The sequence below is a fragment of the Poromitra crassiceps genome (genome assembly GCF_964638095.1).
Source record: "Poromitra crassiceps genome assembly, chromosome: 11".
Classification (NCBI taxonomy): Eukaryota; Metazoa; Chordata; class Actinopteri; order Beryciformes; family Melamphaidae; genus Poromitra; species Poromitra crassiceps.
Window position 1 is genome coordinate 13,729,131 of NC_139643.1, and position 19,839 is coordinate 13,748,969.

A 19,839-nucleotide genomic window follows, 5' to 3' on the forward strand; every position below is an offset into this window, starting at 1 on the left:
ATCTCTCCCCCTCTCTCTCACCCCTCTCTCCCTCTCTCTCTCTCTCATCCCTCTCTCTCCCTCTCTCAGTTCTTCCCTCGGTGTCTCTCCTCCAGAAGTCTCCCTCCTCTCCAGTCAGCTGTCACGCTACAGGTTTCTACCCTGACAGAGTCATGTTGTTCTGGAGGAGAGATGGAGAGAAGCTTCAGGACCTCATGGACCAGGGAGAGATCCTCCCCAACCACGATGGAACCTTCCAGACGAGCGTTCAGCTGAACGTTTCATCAGTCAAACCTGAAGACTGGGGGAAGTACGAGTGTGTGTTCCAGCTCTCTGGTGTCAAGGAGGACATCCTCACCAAACTGGACCGAACAACGATCAAGAGGAACCCGTGTAAGAGTGGGGTCAGAGCTGATGGAGATTTGGTGATTCTTTGGTGTGTTGTTCAATGCATTAAAATATGTACTAAATTAAAACCTGAGTTCCTTCCCTGTTTGTCCCACAGTGACTCACTCCCTGAAGTATCTCCACACTGCATCCTCTGGAGTCACAAACAGCACAGAGTTTGTGCAGGTTTGGTTTGTTGATGGAGTTCAGGTGTTTCTCTGTGACAGCAACACCAAGAGAGCAGAACCCAAACAGGACTGGATGATCAACGCAACAGCAGATGATCCACAGTACTGGAAGAGACAAACTGAGACATGTCTGAGGAACCAGCAGAACTTCAAAAACTACATTGAGATCATAAAGCGGCGCTTTAAGCAAACTGGAGGTTTGTTTATGTTTCACTTTATTCTGCTGAAATGTTTTTCATCCTGCTTTGTTGTAAAGTAGCAGAGTGTGTGTGTGTGTGTGTGTGTGTGTGTGTGTGTGTGTGTGTGTGTGGGTGTGTGTGTGCGTGTGTCTGTGTGTGTGTGTGTGTGTGTGTGTAAGATAGTTTGTGTGTGTGTGTGTGTGTGTGTGTGCGCGTGTGCGTGTGTGTGTGTGTGTGTGTGTGTGTGTGTGTGTAGCATGCGACCACACACACACACACACATGCACGCACGCACGCACACGCACACACACACACACACACACACTAGACTAGACTATGGCTCACACCACATGTTTGTCTGAATCTGTCCTGAGCCCGAGTGTTAGCCCGACCCGACCGAAAAAACAGTTTGATGTTCAACATTCAGACCTTTAGGGGACAAGGTGTTGAGGAAATACATCCAAAAGGCTCCGCCTCTTTTACGTGGTCCCCTCCGCCTATCCACTTTTTCCACACCAACATAACAGAATTAAGGTTCTGACGGCCTGTTTCAAATGAACAGTGACAGGGTTGCGTTCATCACCTGTTCTGATGTTGCTTCTATGTTCACTAATCCTGGTGCGTAACGGACCAGAGTTCTTACCCACATAAGCCAGGTCAGAAGGACAACAGAGGAGATATAGAACATGTCATGTGGTGCTACATGTGACAGCTGTAGCCTATAGGGCTGCTGGGTGATACATCAGTAGACCTACTATTGTTTGTGATCTTTCAGTGGCATCACATCATGATGACATGATCATTGCAGGTATCATAACTAGTGTGTAGCACACACCTTTGCTCCTTCTGCACAACCCTATTCTCAACACCCCTCTTGCATTCCCTTCCTGTCTCTCTCTCTCCCTTCCTGTCTCTCTCTCACTTCCTGTCTCTCTCCCTTCCTGTCTCTCTCTCTCTCCCTTCCTGTCTCTCTCTCTCTCCATCTCTCCCTTCCTGTCTCTCTCTCTCTCCCTTCCTCTCCCTTACGAAAAAGTCACATGTAATTCACATGTGAAATCTTCCATTTCACATGTGAAAACTCACTTTCACATGTGAAACGTGCAATCTCACATGTGAAATGAAATATTCCAGATGTGAAAATATAATGTGTGTCAAAGTCACATGTGAAACCTGCAATCTCACATGTGATTATGCTTTATTCACATGTGAAATAAAAACGTTCACATGTGAAAGTATAATGTGTGTCAAAGTCACATGTGAAACCTGCAATCTCACATGTGATTATGCTTTATTCACATGTGAAATAAAAACGTTCACATGTGAAAGTATAATGTGTGTCAAAGTCACATGTGAAACTTGCAATCTCACATGTGATTATGATTTATTCACATGTGAATAACATTTTCCACATGTGATAATTTTACGTGTGTCAAAGTCACATGTGAAACGTGCAATCTCACATGTGATTATGATTTATTCACATGTGAATAACATTTTCCACATGTGAGAATTGAATGTGTGTCAAAGTCAGATTCAGATTCAGATTCAGATTCATTTATTTAAAGAATGGGACTTTACACATTAATGAACAGTACAGCCGTACAGTAAATATGCCAGGTTGTAGCCCAAGGGCTAGTTTCCACCTGTAGTCCCATGGCAGGTTGATGTAGTCATGAAAGTGAAAGAAAAATTCATAATACAATAAAGATTAAAAGTACAGAAAGTTAGTAAAACCAAAAATGATTAAAACACACAGTTAATAGTACCAAAAAAAAATTAATAGTATAAAAGGTTAGTGAAACCTAAAATAAATAAAATAAATAAAACACACAGAGCATGCTGCAAAACATGGCAAAATATCTGTTAAGTATGTTAATTGTGATCACATTGTTGGTTTGATCTGAGCCATATTTTCAACTGGCCTTTGAAGGTGGCGAGACTCGGGCATTCTCTGATCGAGGGAGGTAGATTATTCCAGAGAGTGCTTCCCATGAAGGATAGGGTCTTCTGACTAAAGGAAGTTTTTCTAAAGGGGACCTCACAGACCTTGTTCGTAATGGCCCGGGTGACACGGGTCGAATTGGCGGTCGCACGATATTTGATAAAGTCAGCAAGAGGAGGCGGCGCCAGTCCATGTAGAACTTTGTATATTAGACAGGCAGAGGTGAAATTTCTAAAGTTCTCAAAACTTAGCATGCCATATTTACGTATGATATGGCAATGGTGATGAGAAAAGGGTTTTTTATCTAGTATTTTCAGGGCTTTTTTATAGAGTAGTTCGGCTGGTTTGAGGATGGTTACTCCTGTCAGCGACCAGCTAGTTATACAATAGTTCAGATGCGAAAGGATCATTGAGTGTAAAAATAAAAACGCAGCGTCTGTGGACAGACAGCTCCTTATTTGTCTGAAATTATACAGGTGGAATTTAATTTTTTTGGAGATCATTTTAATGTGATTGCTGAACGTTAAATTGGAGTCCAGCATCACGCCTAAATATTTAAACTCGTTAACTACTGATAATTCCTCTGACCCCAGGAAAACATTGGAGCGCGAAGGTGCAATGTTTTTTTTAGAAAAGAACATACAAACGGTTTTTTTTGCATTCAGCACGAGACAAGATTTAGTTAGCCATGCCTGAATATGAGAGAGAGCTGAAGATAGGACACGTGCCGCCTCCACTGGGTTTTTAGCCCTTGTGAAAATAACTGTGTCGTCAGCATAAAGCTGGACATCTACATTAAAACAGTAATCTGGAAGATCATTAATGTACAGGGAAAAGAAAATTGGGCCCAAAATTGACCCTTGGGGGACCCCTACTGGACAGCTCAGGTAAGGGGAGCTGACACCGCCAACCACAGTGCACTGCTCCCGGTGAGACAAATATGATTCAACCCATTTAATGGCCTCAGCAGAAAAATTGAAGCTGGACAATTTAGAGAGGAGCACACTGTGGTTGACGGTGTCGAATGCCCTCTTAAGATCGAGGAACACAGCTCCCACACAACCATCCCTGTCCAAGGAGCCTTTTATTTTCTCCAAGAGCAGGACCAAAGCAGAGTCAGTTGAGTGGTGTGGACGAAAACCAAACTGCATGGGGTGCAAGGGGGTCTGGCTCGTCTCAAGAAAATCTATAAGTTGTTTAGCGACCCATTTTTCAATGATTTTAGAGATTATCGGTAAAATACTGATGGGTCTGAAGTTGTTCATGTCAGATTTATCACCAGCTTTGTAGATTGGGGTAACTGAGGCCAGTTTCCATGCCTTTGGGACGGTTGAGTACTTAATGGATAAATTAACTAGATGCATAATAGGTGGCGCTAATGTCTCTTTATTTAATTTCAAGAAGCTGGTGTTAAGACCATAAACATCTTTAGCCTTAGAGCTGTTCAAAGCACTAATTATGTCAATGACCTCAGGTACAGAGATTTCCTGGATGGTAAAAATTGGTACTCCATTGACTGTAGGGTTATTCACCATATTTACAGAGCATGTGGATACGCCAAACTGTTTCGAGATGTCATCAATAGATTTTATGAAGAAGGTGTTGAGTTTTTCAGCCAAGGTGACAGGGTTGCTCACCAGCCGGTTGTCGATATTTAATTCCATAGCTTTAGAGTCCTGTTTCATTTGTTTACCTGTCAGTTTGCTAATATTTTGCCAGATCTTTTTGCTGTTCCCCCTTGCACTTTCCATAACAGTAACAAAAAAGTTGGCTTTCGCCTTCCTTAATTCAGCAATCACCTTATTTCTAGCTGAAACAAACAATTGTCGGTCAGTGCCTAGCCCAGTTGTAATTGACTTTTTAAGCAGTAGGTCCCTGACTTTCATCAGTTTCAAACACGACGAGTTGAGCCAGGGGAGGGAGGTTGAGTTCCTCCTCCTATGGCTCCCTCGTCTGGAGAAACCGAGGATTACATCCTTCAACCTAGAATGAAACATATCGCTGCTGATGTCTGCATCATCACACGTGGTGAGATTATCCCACTCAATATCTTTTAGAGCTCTTGCCAGATTTTGTTCTTCGTTTTTAGGGACAATCATGTTTGTACGGTTATCAGAAGTACTAGAAGTACTAGAGAATGGGTTTTGGAAGCGAGATTTATTAAGTTTTCTGGAGAAGGAAATCGCATTATGGTCCGAGATTCCTGTTAACAGGTTGTGTATTTTAGTAACATTTCTAGGTTTGTTCGAGAAAATTAAGTCAATTTTTGATTGAGATCGATGAGTAATTCTAGTCGGTTGGTCAATTAACTGAGTAAAATTAAAATAATCCATAATTGATTTCAGGCTTTTTCTATCTTTTTTCGCGTCCCAATTTATATTCCAATCTCCAATCAAAATAATTTCTTTTTTGTGGTCACATGATTTAAGGAGCGTCTTGAGATGATCATAAAAATCAATTTTAGCCGAAGGCTTGCGATAGATGCAGACAATCACCAGCGACATTTCATCGGACAGAGAGATATTTACACCAACACATTCTAGACTAAAATCATTGGGCCATATAATCTGGTTGCATTTCAGATGTTCCCTAACATACAAAATTACCCCCCCACCCCTCCCCTGACCCCCCCTATCCCTTCTAAAACTAGTATATCCCGGTAATGAAATAGCAGCTTCTGGTGAGGAGCTAGTTAGCCAAGTTTCAGATATCCCCAGAAAATCAATGTTAGAGTTACATAGCAGGTGTTCTAATTGCTCCCGTTTAGGTAGCATGCTACGGGCATTTAGATGCCCCCCGTGACGGCCACATGTGACGGGGGGCATTTAGATGCCCCCCGTCACATGTGACACATGCAATCTCACGTGTGATTATGATTTATTTACATGTGAAAGACATTTTCCACATCTGATAATTTTATGTGTGTCAAAGTCACATGTGAAACATGCAATCTCACATGTGATTATGATTTATTCACATGTGAATGACATTTTCCACGTGTGAAAATGTTATGTGTGTCAATGTCACATGTGAAACTTGCAATCTCACATGTGATTATGATTTATTCACATGTGAAAGACATTTTCCACATGTGATAATTTTACGTGTGTCAAAGTCACATGTGAAACATGCAATCTCACATGTGATTATGATTTATTCACATGTGAATGACATTTTCCACATGTGAAAATGTTATGTGTGTCAATGTCACATGTGAAACTTGCAATCTCACATGTGATTATGATTTATTCACATGTGAAAGACATTTTCCACATGTGATAATTTTACATGTGTCAAAGTCACATGTGAAACGTGCAATCGCACATGTGATTATGCTTTATTCACATGTGAATAACATTTTCCACATGTGAGAATTTAATGTGTGTCAAAGTCACATGTGAAACATGCAATCTCACATGTGATTATGATTTATTCACATGTGAAAGACATTTTCCACATGTGAAAATGTTATGTGTGTCAAAGTCACATGTGAAACATGCAATCTCACATGTGATTATGATTTATTCACATGTGAATGACATTTTCCACATGTGAAAATGTTATGTGTGTCAATGTCACATGTGAAACTTGCAATCTCACATGTGATTATGATTTATTCACATGTGAAAGACATTTTCCACATGTGATAATTTTACATGTGTCAAAGTCACATGTGAAACGTGCAATCGCACATGTGATTATGCTTTATTCACATGTGAATAACATTTTCCACATGTGAGAATTTAATGTGTGTCAAAGTCACATGTGAAACATGCAATCTCACATGTGATTATGATTTATTCACATGTGAAAGACATTTTCCACATGTGAAAATGTTATGTGTGTCAAAGTCACATGTGAAACATGCAATCTCACATGTGATTATGATTTATTCACATGTGAATGACATTTTCCACATGTGAAAATGTTATGTGTGTCAATGTCACATGTGAAACTTGCAATCTCACATGTGATTATGATTTATTCACATGTGAAAGACATTTTCCACATGTGATAATTTTACATGTGTCAAAGTCACATGTGAAACGTGCAATCGCACATGTGATTATGCTTTATTCACATGTGAATAACATTTTCCACATGTGAGAATTTAATGTGTGCACTGATAAAACAAAAGCATGCAGCTTTTCATTCAATTTTAATTGTATCCACTCCAATAGCTGAAAATTAATAATTTGATAATCTAATATAAAGTTTTTTATTCATATTTATGGTTGAACCATTTTTTATTGTCGGATACAACGTAAAGTGGCAGCGGGATATCAGTCTTTAATTTGTGGTTTTCATCAAGTCTCTAGTAAGATCAAACATCCATGCGCATGCGCAGTGTTGACAACGGAGAATAAAAGTATCTGTTAATTTCCCTCCAATTCTTTTTAACACACTCCGCAGTTGCACCAGTCGCACGGCACTGCTGTCCCGTGCTGAGTGAAGGCCATTGAGGTCTGAGGTAAGGACAAAACATTTTTACATACTGGTAACGTTTTTCTTCAAAACTGGCCGTTCATTTTAGGTTAAAACAACTCGGCCAGACAGACGACAGCTAACGTAATGGGCTCAGTCAGCTCAGAATAGACGACAGCTAACGTTAGCATCTAGCTAGCTAACGTAGCATATGTCAGGCCTGTCGTGTATTAAAATGCAGTTTTCTTGTCTCAGCGAGCAACAACGCCTGGATGGCGACATGGCGCATGTTATATATATTGTCTGCATTGCGTGCCAAATGTTAAAAAACAACTGCTATGGTTTGGTTTAGGGCATCTAACGTTTACTGCATGCTAGCCCCAGCTGCACAGAATAACTTGGTTTGAAGTAGCTAGGCTATCACGTTAGCTTAACCTAGCGTTACATGGTTTGGTTGAAGGGCTTTGAAGGAAATAAGACGAGCACTCGTGGTTGAGGTCATGGTATTGTTATCACAGTTCGCTAGCGTTAGTTAGCTTAATGTTAGTTGTGTGGGAATTGCTGTTAGCTAGCTGTTAGCTAACGTAAGCTATGCAGCATGTAGTAAGCCTGCCATTCATAGATACAATGCTTTTTTCTTCCTCCGTGAGCAACAGTAGTCTATTAGTGCAACGTTAGCTAAGGTCTGCATTGCATGCTGCTAACAGTGCATTGTTTGACACAATTGTGCCATGAAAATGCCTCCAGCACACAGAAAATAAAACGTGAGCTAGCTGGCAGCTTCCCATGCTAAGGAAAATATGTGGAAACATAATCTGGCAAGTGCTGTTTGTTACTTTTATTGTTAAGGCCTGACTTTGTCAAAAGTTAGCTTGCTAAAGATTGAATTTTCCTTTTCTCTTGCAGTGCAACCTCTGGATACATTGTGGTAAGTTCTGTTAATATCATAAGGGTTGTGGTTCTAAATCCCCTCTAATGCAGTGTGCTGCCTATAGTGTAAGTGAATGTGTAGCTATACTTGTTTTATTCACTGTAACAGGGTTCCTTGAAGTGCTTTGATTTTGAGGGGGGGGGATCAAGTACTGCACCTTGAAAATAGCCTATTTCCAAACCAAGTGCTTGAAAGAGTACTTGAAAGTCTTTAAATGTAATCTTGTAATGTGATGTCTGTATGAACCCTGCTGTAGCTAGCTTTAGCTAAATAATTAGCAGTGGTGCCCATCATATCTATCCCCCTCTGTCTCTATGTGGCCATTTACACCTGGCATTAACATGTGTTTTCTGTGATCAGATGTGATCAGATTGCAATCGGGTAGTGCTTGACCACTTGAAAGTAAGGGTGTAGGCTAAACGTCCCCAAGACAGAGTGAGGATGGATACACACAAGCATCCAGTGTCTGTTCTATCATAGACTGTGCTGTACAGCAACTTTCTTCAAAAATATCTGGATCTCTAATATTTGCCCTATAGTACTTTTGGATACGAATAAGTGTGTGTGTGTGTGTGTGTGTGTGTGTGTGTGTGTGTGTGTGTGTGTGTGCGCGCGCGCATTAACATTGAAACAATCATTTATGTCCAGTGTCCAATCCGATTTGACAAAAGATAAGCATGTGTGTTTTAATTTTACATGAGTTAATTAGATAAAATAAAATAAAATGCATTTGGTTCAACCGCAAAAAAAAATTACGTAGGCTATTTTTTTGTTGCCAGATTTCACAATAACACATAAAGGTCCGCGATACCGGGAAACCGTGGTATTTTTGTCCAAGGTTATCATACCAATATCAAAAACTCATACCGTTGCATCTCTAATTGTGACCACATTGAACACAAGTGTACATGCAATGCATCCTCTCAATCCACATACAACAACAGTCACTGCAGTTTTTCTACTGCTCTATGCTATGGAGCTTACCTGATTTCAATGTGAACACTGGAGATACATTATTACCAGGTGTAAATTAAATCAGGTTAATGTGGTCAAGCACTATCCGATTGCAATCTGATCACAGAAAATACGCCAGGCGTCAATGGCCTCTATCCCTGTCTCTGCCTCTCTCTCTCCTCTGTGTCTCTCTTTCCTCTCTCTCTCTCTGCCTGTGTCTCCCGTCGTCTCCTGAAGCCACTGCCGTCTCCACCACCACCCCACCCACACACGAAGTGCCGGAGCGGACTGGGACACTGTCCCCTCTCCCAACAACGGTAGGGTCCTTATTTAGTCCTTACAAAATCAGCACATGGTTCTCATTACATTATTTTGAAAGTTCTGCCCGGCCCTCAAATTTAAGAGAATTGGGTCTGGAAATTCCTTGCAAAGTCTTTGAATTTGATTTTTAGGAGGTATGAGAACCCTGCAAATGTGACTAAAAAACAACAACATTCAAATAGGCTCTGCAAATATAGTGCAGATGTTCTCAGCATAGTGGTATACAAAGAAGCAAGGATATTAATTTAAATACACAAATACTATATAATATTATTTAGTCAAAAAAATAGATTTGGAATAAATACATTTATCTATTTATTTTTTATATTTTTTTATATTTATTTTTTGCTACTTTGACTCTGATGCGCTGCAGTCTGATCTCAGAAAAAAATGCATGTTAGTGTCAGGTGATAATTACCTCTATCCCTGTCTCCTTCTCTGCCTCTCTACTGTCTTTCCCTCTGCCTCTGTCTCTCCTGTCGTCTCCTGAAGCCACTGCTGCCTCCACCAGCACCACCCCACCCCTTCCCCATGAAACGGCGGAGCAGCCTGGGACCCGTGATCTCTGCAACAACGGTATGCTAATGTTTTCAAGCACACTATCGGATTGCAATCTGATCACAGACAATGCATGTTAGTACCATCATTTGATGATATAAGTTGAAAAACTTAAATGGATAGGCCACTTTTTGGGGAGTTTAGCGAATTTTCCATATCGCCCCCAATAAACATAGATATACACGTCTTCACAGCAACTGTCCGTGCAGTTTGGAGGGTCGGGGTGTGCAGTAGTTAAATGGACAGCACTAAAACAGGACCAAGCGGATCGCGGCTCAAAGTCAACAAAACACAGTGCCTAAAATATAGTGTAAAATAAATATTCTGGTCAAGAGGTCTGTCTTTTTGTTTTGTTTTGTTTGTTAACTTAAGTTATTTAATTTAATTTACCTTGAAGTAAATTTGTATTTTGTTGTTGTTCCAACAGACCAAGTGCAAGCTGTGTTCCCAAACACCAGTGAGGTTCTAATCAGACAGTGCATGGCCCAGAAGTTGAAGGATGTGAGGCAGTGCGACAAAGAACAGTAAGTTTCTCTAGTTTTCTCTATCACTGAAAGTGGGTGTAAAACGTATAGAATGTAACCTGACCTTAATTCATGCTTATATTATATTGATATATCTTAATTAAAATTGGCGGTGTCTGTCACGATTGTGATGTCATCAGTGATGTGATAAACATTTTCCTGCCTGAGGCTAAACTCGTGGGCGTTCTGAGCATGAAGGGGTGGAGGGGATGTGCCACAAGGCATCATCCTCTCTGCCGAAAAGCCATTAGAAGAAGGCTAACCTTGCATCTCCAGGCTCTCTCTGAAAGGAGAAGAGCCGATCTGTGCTCAATTAGTGTTCTGGTCTGATATCTGGTGTATCTCTCTGTCTGTATCGCTCTTTTTTCCCCTGCAGTGTTAGGGTTGTATTCGTTTCATAATAGAGCTGTAATTGTAGTCGGGGCGTAGGGGCACAGATTCTGTTGTAGCATTTTCTGTTGGATTTATTGCATCTCCATCCATTATCCATGGCACATTTTACAGCATCTGTTTTATGGCATAGGGTGTTGCCCAAAATTCTGAGAATGTTGCTCTATGCATCATAGATTTTGTGTAAGTTATGGGACCATTTGTGAATATAAAGTCCTGAATCAAATGTTTCAGTTCACAGCCGGACTACACTAGGTTTGCCTAGTTTTGGTTGTAATACCCCAGTATGTTTGTGAAATTGCCTTGATTATTCTAATGATATTAAAATTTTCACAGGGCTATTCTAATGATATTTAAATTTTCACAGGGGAACCAACAAGATCAGAAGACTTGTCAGCGGCAGAGAAGGTGTTCCTGAAAGGGACATGACACCCCCAAGTTCTGAAGTCTCACAGGAAGCTGTCCCTGAAAGGGACATGACAGCCCCAAGTTCTGAAGGCTCACAAGAAGCTCACATGACACCCTAGCATAGTTATTACAAAGGGATAGGCCACTTTTTGGGGAGTTTAGCTCGATTGCCATATCCCCCCAATATACACTGTCTTTACAGTCACTCTCGATGCAGTATGGAGAGAGGGGTCATATTTAGCGATAGAACGGTACTGCCGTTCAAAGGCAACAAAACAAAGTGCCAAAAAGCTCTATGTACATCTTGTGACTTGGGTACTAATCCAAAATGCAGAAAAACAATTTTTTGAGGTAAATAAATATTTAGTAAACATCGCTGCCGGGTGTACAGCGCATGTGCAAATAACGCATGTGTGGAAGCGCTGTCCACAGACAAACAAGGAAGTGACCCGGTATGGATTTACTATGGAAATAATGTTTCATGCAACTATGGATTATTATTTCATAGCATGGTGAATAAACTAGTCACAACATGTACACATGTGCATAGAGCTTTAGGCGCTGTGTTTTGTTGCCTTTGAACGGTAGTGCCGCCTCCACTGTTGTATCGCTAAATATGACCCCTCTCTCCATACTGCATCGAGAGTGACCGTAAAGACAGTGTATATTTAGGGTAAGTGGGGACAAAATGGCAATCGAGCTAAACTCCCCAAAAAGTGGCTGTTGCCATCTTTATTTTTCATCCATCAGAGCTGCAGCTTCACCTGCAATTGTTCCATGATCACTGTACATGTACATGCAATCTGTCAATCACTCCCTTTGATTTTGGTCTCCCGTTTGTAGTTGAAGTGGTGGCTGTTGCCATCTTTATTTTTCATCCTTGGGGGGTTTCCCAAAGCTGCAGCTCCGCCTGCTATTGTTCATGATCACTGTACATGCGATCTGTCAAGTCACTCCCTTTGATTTTGGTCTCCCGTTTGGAGTTGAAGTGGTGGCTGTTGCCATCTTTATTTTTCATCCATCAGAGCTGCAGCTTCACCTGCAATTGTTCCATGATCACTGTACATGTACATGCAATCTGTCAATCACTCCCTTTGATTTTGGTCTCCCGTTTGGAGTTGAAGTGGTGGCTGTTGCCATCTTTATTTTTCATCCATCAGAGCTGCAGCTTCACCTGCAATTGTTCCGTGATCACTGTACATGCGATCTGTCAATCACTCCCTTTTCTAGAGATGTATGATAAATGCAGTTATGAAAAGGTGAAGTTTTGTTAATAAATAAGATAATTTTATTCTTGTACATGTGTTGTGTGTTGCAAATAACCTACTGGTATGTGTCAAATTGTATGGAATCTGAAATTATGTGGAAAATGTGTCAAAGAAGGGATCATTCACATGTGGTTGTCTACTAATACATGTGAATGTTCCCACATGTGATCTTAGGACATGTGAATTTGTTGTTCATGTTATTCCATCCACATGGGAATATTCCCACATGTAATGTTGAAACCATGTGTGATTCTATGTTTTCCACATGTGGTTTTGGATAAATGTGTTTTGGTTTTTCACATGTTATTCCAATTGGCATGTAACACATGTCCCAACAATCACATGTGGTTCAAGATCACATGTTGGAAGGTTCATGTGTTTCAACCACATGTGAATATTCCCACATGTGATCTTGAACCACATGTGGTTGTTGGACATGGAAATTACACATTTCAACCACATGTTGAATCACATGTGAAAAACCAAAACGTGTGCCAAAACCACATGTGGTCCACAACATATTGAATCACATTTGGTTTTAATATCATGTGGGAATATTCACATGTGGAGGGAATAACAAAATCACGTGTCCTAAAACCACATGTGGTTCAAGGTCACATGTGGATATCCACATGTGAATATTCCCACATGTGATATTAAAACCACATGTCGATCACATGTGGTCTTAATCACACGAAACATGTGTCCAAAAACCACATATATTCCAGAATCACATGTGATTTCCCACATGTGAATATCCACATGTGATATTAAAACCACATGTCAATCACATGTGGTCTGAATCACACAAAACATGTGTCCAAAAACCACATATATTCCAAAATCACATGTGATTTTCCACATGTGAGTATCCACATGTGAATATTCCCACATGTGATATTAAAACCACATGTCAATCACATGTGGTCTGAATCACACGAAACATGTGTCCAAAAACCACATATATTCCATAATCACATGTGATTTTCCACACAATTCCACACAATTAAAACCACATGTCAATCACATGTGGCATTTCAAAATCACATGTGACTTCCACATGTGGCTTGACATGCATGTGAACATCCACATGTGATATTAAAACATGTGGTTGAGTCACACGAAACGTGTGTCCAAAAACCACATATTTCAAAATCACATGTGATTTCCACATGTGACTTTTTCCTGTCTCTCTCTCTCCCTTGCTGTCTCTCTCTCCCTTCCTGTCTCTCTCTCCCTCCATCTCTCCCTTTCTCTCTCTCCCTTCCTGTCTCTCTCTCTCTTCTCTCTCTCTCTCTCGTATTTGCCGTTCTGAGCATGCGCAGTTGAGTAATTGTCCGTCACGGAATGCGTGCGCCTCATTATATTAGTAGAGCTATATGATAATATGATAATTTGAATATTAAATGTGATTTTGCTTACATGTACCATTATTATGATATACACTGGTATCGAGAATGATATCCTTACAGTATCATTACCGTGTTAATTTAAACTGTATCGTGCAGCCCCAGTAAACCTTTTTCCTCTTTCATATCTCTTTCCCTTCCCTGTTCCATCTCTTCTCTCTGTCCCTTCTTCCCTTTCTCTCCTCCCTCTGTCTTTCTCGCTCTCTCCCCTCCTCCCTCTCTCTCTCTCTCTCTTTCTCTCTCTCTCCCTCTCTTCCTGTCACAGGTGTCCACACCTACCAGAGGATGTATGGCTGTGAATGGGTAGATACGTCTGGAGAAGTCACTGGTATTGATCAGTTTGGCTATGATGGAGAAGACTGGATGGTGTTGGACATGAAGACATGGACATGGATGGCTGCTAAACCACAGGCTGTCAGCATGAAAGAGAGGTGGAACAATGACAAAGCTTTCATGGCCCAAAAGAAGAACTTCTACACCACAACCTGCATCGATCAGCTGAAGAAGTTTGTGGCCAATGGGAAGAGCACTGTGCAGAGAACAGGTAGAGCGAGAACATCACAGAACATCACAGTGAATATGAACCAGCACATAGAGACACACTGTGCATGTCTTTTGAATTTAGAAACGTACATGTTTATATCACTTTATTTTCTCTCTCACCCCCCCCCCCCTCTGCTTTCCTCATACCCTCCACCCCTCTCTCTCTCCATCCCCTCACTCGCACCTGTTTCTGGTGTCTCTCTCTCTCTCCCTCCCCTCACTCGCACCTGTTTCTGTTGTCTCTCTCTCTCTCCCTCCACTCACTCGCACCTGTTTCTGTTGTCTCTCTCTCCCCCCCTCTCTCTCTCTCTCTCTCCCTCCCCTCACTCGCACCTGTTTCTGTTGTCTCTCTCTGTCTGCCATTCTCTCTCTCTCCCTCTCTCTCCCTCCCTCCCCTCACTCACACCTGTTTCTGTTGTGTCTCTCTCTCTCTCTCCCTCTCTCTCTCTCTCTCTCTCTCTCTCTCTCCCTCCCCTCACTCACACCTGTTTCTGTTGTCTCTCTCTCTCCCTCTCTCACCCCCTTCACCGTCCTCCAGAGCTTCCCTCGGTGTCTCTCCTCCAGAAGTCTCCCTCCTCTCCAGTCACCTGCCATGCTACAGGTTTCTACCCAGACAGAGGCATGTTGTTCTGGAGGAGAGATGGAGAGAAGCTTCAGGACCTCATGGACCAGGGAGAGATCCTCCCCAACCACGATGGAACCTTCCAGACGAGCGTTCAGCTGAACGTTTCATCAGTCAAACATGAAGACTGGGGGAAGTACGAGTGTGTGTTTCAGATCTCTGGTGTCAAGGAGGATATCATCACCAAACTGGACCCAGCAGTGATCAAGACCAACAACCCGGGTAAGACTGGGATCACAGCTGATGGAGGAGGATAGACACATTTAATTCTTACCTGACTTGCAGTGCATGTTTTTGTTGTTGTTCTGTACTGGAGCGTTTCTCTCCTTGTTGTGGCTTTGTTAGTTTGGTTTTTGGTCATTTTGATTCTTATTCTTATTCTTATTCTTATTCTTATTCTTATTATCATTATTATCATTAGCAGTAGTTGTCGTAGTAGTACTGTAGTAGTACTGTAGTAGTAGTGGGGGTAGTACTGTACTAGTAGTAGTAGTGGTAGTGGTAGTACTGTAGTAGTAGTGGTACTGTAGTCGTAGTAGTAGTAGTAGTACTGTAGTAGTAGTGGTGGTAGTACTGTAGTAGTAGTAGTAGTAGTAGTAGTAGTAGTAGTAGTAGTAGTGGTGGTAGTACTGTAGTAGTAGTAGTAGTAGTAGTAGTAGTAGTAGTAGTAGTAGTAGTAGTAGTAGTACTGTTGTAGTACTGTAGTAGTAGTAGTAGTAGTAGTAGTAGTAGTAGTAGTACTGTTGTAGTAGTGGTGGTAGTACTGTAGTAGTAGTAGTAGTAGTAGTACTGTTGTAGTACTGTAGTAGTAGTACTGTTGTAGTACTGTAGTAGTAGTAGTACTAGTAGTAGTAGTAGTAGTGGTAGTAGTAGTAGTAGTAGTACTGTAGTAGTACTGTAGTAGTAGTAGTAGTGGTAGTACTGTAGTAGTAGCAGTGGTAGTAGTAGTAGTAGTAGTAGTAGTAGTCGGTGTTGTAGTCGAGTCCGAGTCCTGGACTCATTTTCAGGACTCGTGAATCGACTTGGACTTGAGCATTCATGCATTCGGGCATTGAAGACAAGGACTTGGTAATTGATGTATTTGTAAAAAAGAAAAAAAAGGCCCTATAATTTGGTATAAGATATTGATCGCTATATTAATACAGTAACATTATTCCATTTCATACGAGGGCGCAGGCACCTGAGTTCCACCTACATGTGGATTCACATTCAGTAACTCCAGACTCTGACTCAGGTAATGGGGACTTGAATCAGACTCGACTCAAGATTCAAGATTCAAGATTCAAGATTTTTATTGTCACTCCATGGTACAAGTACCACGTGTGAAATTCTTGTGCAGTGGACTCCGTTTACGACATAGTACAAATAGGCAACAGCAATAAGTAATAGGCAATAAGAAATAGGCATCAATAAGCAATAAGACAGCAATAAGGCAATAAGAAATAGGCATCTTATAAGCAATAAGACAAGTCGGTGGCTTATACGACAGTGGCATATTCATTGCACATAGGTGCACATGTCATGTGCATACGTTAGACGTGTTCAGACATTCCAAATTCGACGTTTTATACATACATGTGCAAATAGCATGTACCTTATTAAACATACACTTAAATTTACAATTAAACGTTAGGCACCTTATTAAACATACACTTAAATTTACAATTAAACGTTAGGCATCCGTAATAGTAGCAGCTGCAGTACGGTACTGCGGTACGACTACTGCACTATTTGTGCATATTTAGGAGTCTCGTGGCCTGCGGGAAGAAACTGTTCCTCAAGCGATTTGTGCGTGTTTTTGGAACCCTGTATCTCCTCCCTGAGGGTAGCCGGGAGAACAGGCTGTTGTGGGGATGGTTTGTGTCTTTGATGATCTTCAGGGACCTCCTGAGGCACCGCTGGTTATACAGTTCGTGCAGTTCTGGCAACTCGTCTCCTGTTACGTGCTGGGCCGCGCGCCTCACCCTCCGTAGCGCCCTGCGGTCCATGGTGGTACAGTTCCCGTACCAGGCGGTGAAGCAGCCAGTCAGCAGGCTTTCAATGGTGCCTCTGTAGAAGTCCCTGAGGATTTCTTTCCTTAGCCCAAACTTCTTCAGGCGCCTGAGTCCGTGTATTCGCTGTTGGGCCTTTTTGACAACAGTGGCGGTGTGGCCGGCCCAGGTCAGGTCCTGGTGGATGTTGACTCCCAGGTACTTGAAGCTGTCCACCCTTTCCACCACTGTGCCGTTGATGGTGATTGGGGGGTGTGTGCCCCCCCCTCTCCTGTAGTCCACAATGATCTCCTTGGTCTTGGAGACGTTCAGAGAGAGGTGGTTGTCCTGGCACCATTGTTCCAGGACCCTCACCTCCTCTCTGTAGGCCGTCTCGTCGCCCCCCGAGATCAGCCCCACGACTGCTGTGTCGTCTGCAAACTTCACGATGGTGTTTGAAGTTTGAGTCGCCACGCAGTCGTGGGTGTAGAGGTCGTACCAGAAGGGGCTGGAGACGCACCCCTGGGGTGCTCCTATGCTGATGGTCAGCGGGGAGGAGGTGAGGTTGCCCACCCTCACCACCTGGCGGCGGTCTGTCAGGAAGTCCAGGATCCAGTCGCACATCGCTGTGTTTAGTCCCAGGTCCCTGAGTTTGCTTACCAGCCTGGAGGGTACTATGGTGTTGAATGCTGAGCTGTAGTCCACGAACAGCATTCTCACATAGGTGTCCTTCCCCTCCAGGTGGGACAGGGCGGTGTGGAGCACGTGTGCCACTGCATCCGCTGTGCTCCTGTTGACTCAGGCTCTTCTCTGGTGACCCGGACCTGGACTCAGACTTGGACACTGGACTCAACTATGACTGCAAACATAGTGACTTGACTACAACACTGGTGGTAGTAGTAGTAGTAGTAGTAGTAGTAGTAATAGTATTTATTTATTTATTTATTGTTGATTCTTTAGAAAACATAAGCTGTTAGATGTTTTTAGCAGCTTTAGTGTATGCTGTATAGGCCTATCTATGGTTTATAACTGTAACACCCAGGCCATGGCGTGGCCTGCTCTGTCATCATCTTCATGTTATGGTTCAATAGGGAGTTGGCCTATGCCCAGTTCTTGAACACCTTTGTTCTGTGATTGCTTTACAGTGTGTTTCAGGTTATATGATTGCTTTACAGTGTGTTTCAGGTTGTATGATTGCTTTACAGTGTGTTTCAGGTTGTGTGATTGCTTTACAGTGTGTTTCAGGTTGTATGATTGCTTTACAGTGTGTTTCAGGTTGTGTGGTTGCTTTACAGTGTGTTTCAGGTTGTGTGATTGCTTTACAGTGTGTTTCAGGTTGTATGATTGCTTTACAGTGTGTTTCAGGTTGTATGATTGCTTTACAGTGTGTTTCAGGTTGTGTGATTGCTTTACAGTGTGTTTCAGGTTGTGTGGTTGCTTTACAGTGTGTTTCAGGTTGTGTGGTTGCTTTACAGTGTGTTTCAGGTTGTGTGATTGCTTTACAGTGTGTTTCAGGTTGTGTGATTGCTTTACAGTGTGTTTCAGGTTGTGTGATTGCTTTACAGTGTGTTTCAGGTTGTGTGATTGCTTTACAGTGTGTTTCAGGTTGTGTGGTTGCTTTACAGTGTGTTTCAGGTTGTGTGATTGCTTTACAGTGTGTTTCAGGTTGTGTGGTTGCTTTACAGTGTGTTTCAGGTTGTGTGATTGCTTTACAGTGTGTTTCAGGTTGTGTGATTGCTTTACAGTGTGTTTCAGGTTGTATGATTGCTTTACAGTGTGTTTCAGGTTGTGTGGTTGCTTTACAGTGTGTTTCAGGTTGTGTGGTTGCTTTACAGTGTGTTTCAGGTTGTGTGATTGCTTTACAGTGTGTTTCAGGTTGTATGATTGCTTTACAGTGTGTTTCAGGTTGTGTGATTGCTTTACAGTGTCTTTCAGGTTGTGTGTTTGCTTTACAGTGTGTTTCAGGTTGTGTGGTTGCTTTACAGTGTGTTTCAGGTTGTATGATTGCTTTACAGTGTGTTTCAGGTTGTGTGGTTGCTTTACAGTGTGTTTCAGGTTGTATGATTGCTTTACAGTGTGTTTCAGGTTGTGTGGTTGCTTTACAGTGTGTTTCAGGTTGTGTGATTGCTTTACAGTGTGTTTCAGGTTGTATGATTGCTTTACAGTGTGTTTCAGGTTGTGTGATTGCTTTACAGTGTCTTTCAGGTTGTGTCATTGCTTTACAGTGTGTTTCAGGTTGTGTGGTTGCTTTACAGTGTGTTTCAGGTTGTATGATTGCTTTACAGTGTGTTTCAGGTTGTGTGGTTGCTTTACAGTGTGTTTCAGGTTGTATGATTGCTTTACAGTGTGTTTCAGGTTGTGTTATTGCTTTACAGTGTGTTTCAGGTTGTGTGGTTGCTTTACAGTGTGTTTCAGGTTGTATGATTGCTTTACAGTGTGTTTCAGGTTGTGTGATTGCTTTACAGTGTGTTTCAGGTTGTTTGGAATAATTGGACGGTGCTGGCATGGGCCATGAGGGTAACCATGGCTAAACCATGAAGTAATGTATATATAGGCTACTTATGGTTGTAGCTACTGTGGTGTTGGTCTGTGTATTCCTTGTGTAGTTTCTACTGTATGGTGTTCCCTGATAGCTCCGTAGTTTGTTCCTCTTTGGGGATACATTTGGGCTCAGTCTTGTTTACCTTACCAGCATTTGGCCAATCAGTTTTTAACTCCATGAGAATATTATAGGCAACCAAACATGCTGGTTCACTAAACTGTCCATCATATACCTTTCTCTCTCCCCCTCTATCACCCCTGCCTCCCTCTCTCCCTTGTTCTCATACCCCCCTCCCACTC

At 42.0% G+C, this 19,839-nt stretch overlaps 2 protein-coding genes and 1 long non-coding RNA gene across 3 annotated transcripts in view; all 3 read left to right on the plus strand.

Moving 5' to 3' along the window:
* Positions 1-19,839, plus strand: part of LOC310785744 (uncharacterized protein) — a 43,278-nt gene that overhangs the window by 15,411 nt on the left and 8,028 nt on the right. The gene's annotated exons all lie outside the window — the stretch shown is intronic.
* LOC310785745 lies at positions 9,772-11,447 on the plus strand. The gene is made up of 3 exons (XR_014553191.1): positions 9,772-9,882; positions 10,292-10,388; positions 11,146-11,447. It is a non-coding gene; the product is annotated as an uncharacterized lncRNA (long non-coding RNA).
* LOC310785684 (major histocompatibility complex class I-related gene protein-like) lies at positions 14,149-19,639 on the plus strand (the record flags this gene model as incomplete). Its single annotated transcript, XM_083646827.1, has 4 exons — positions 14,149-14,407; positions 14,945-15,164; positions 17,801-17,868; positions 19,632-19,639. The coding sequence occupies 4 exons, from the start codon at positions 14,149-14,151 to the stop codon at positions 19,637-19,639; spliced, it is 555 nt and encodes a 184-aa protein (XP_083502953.1).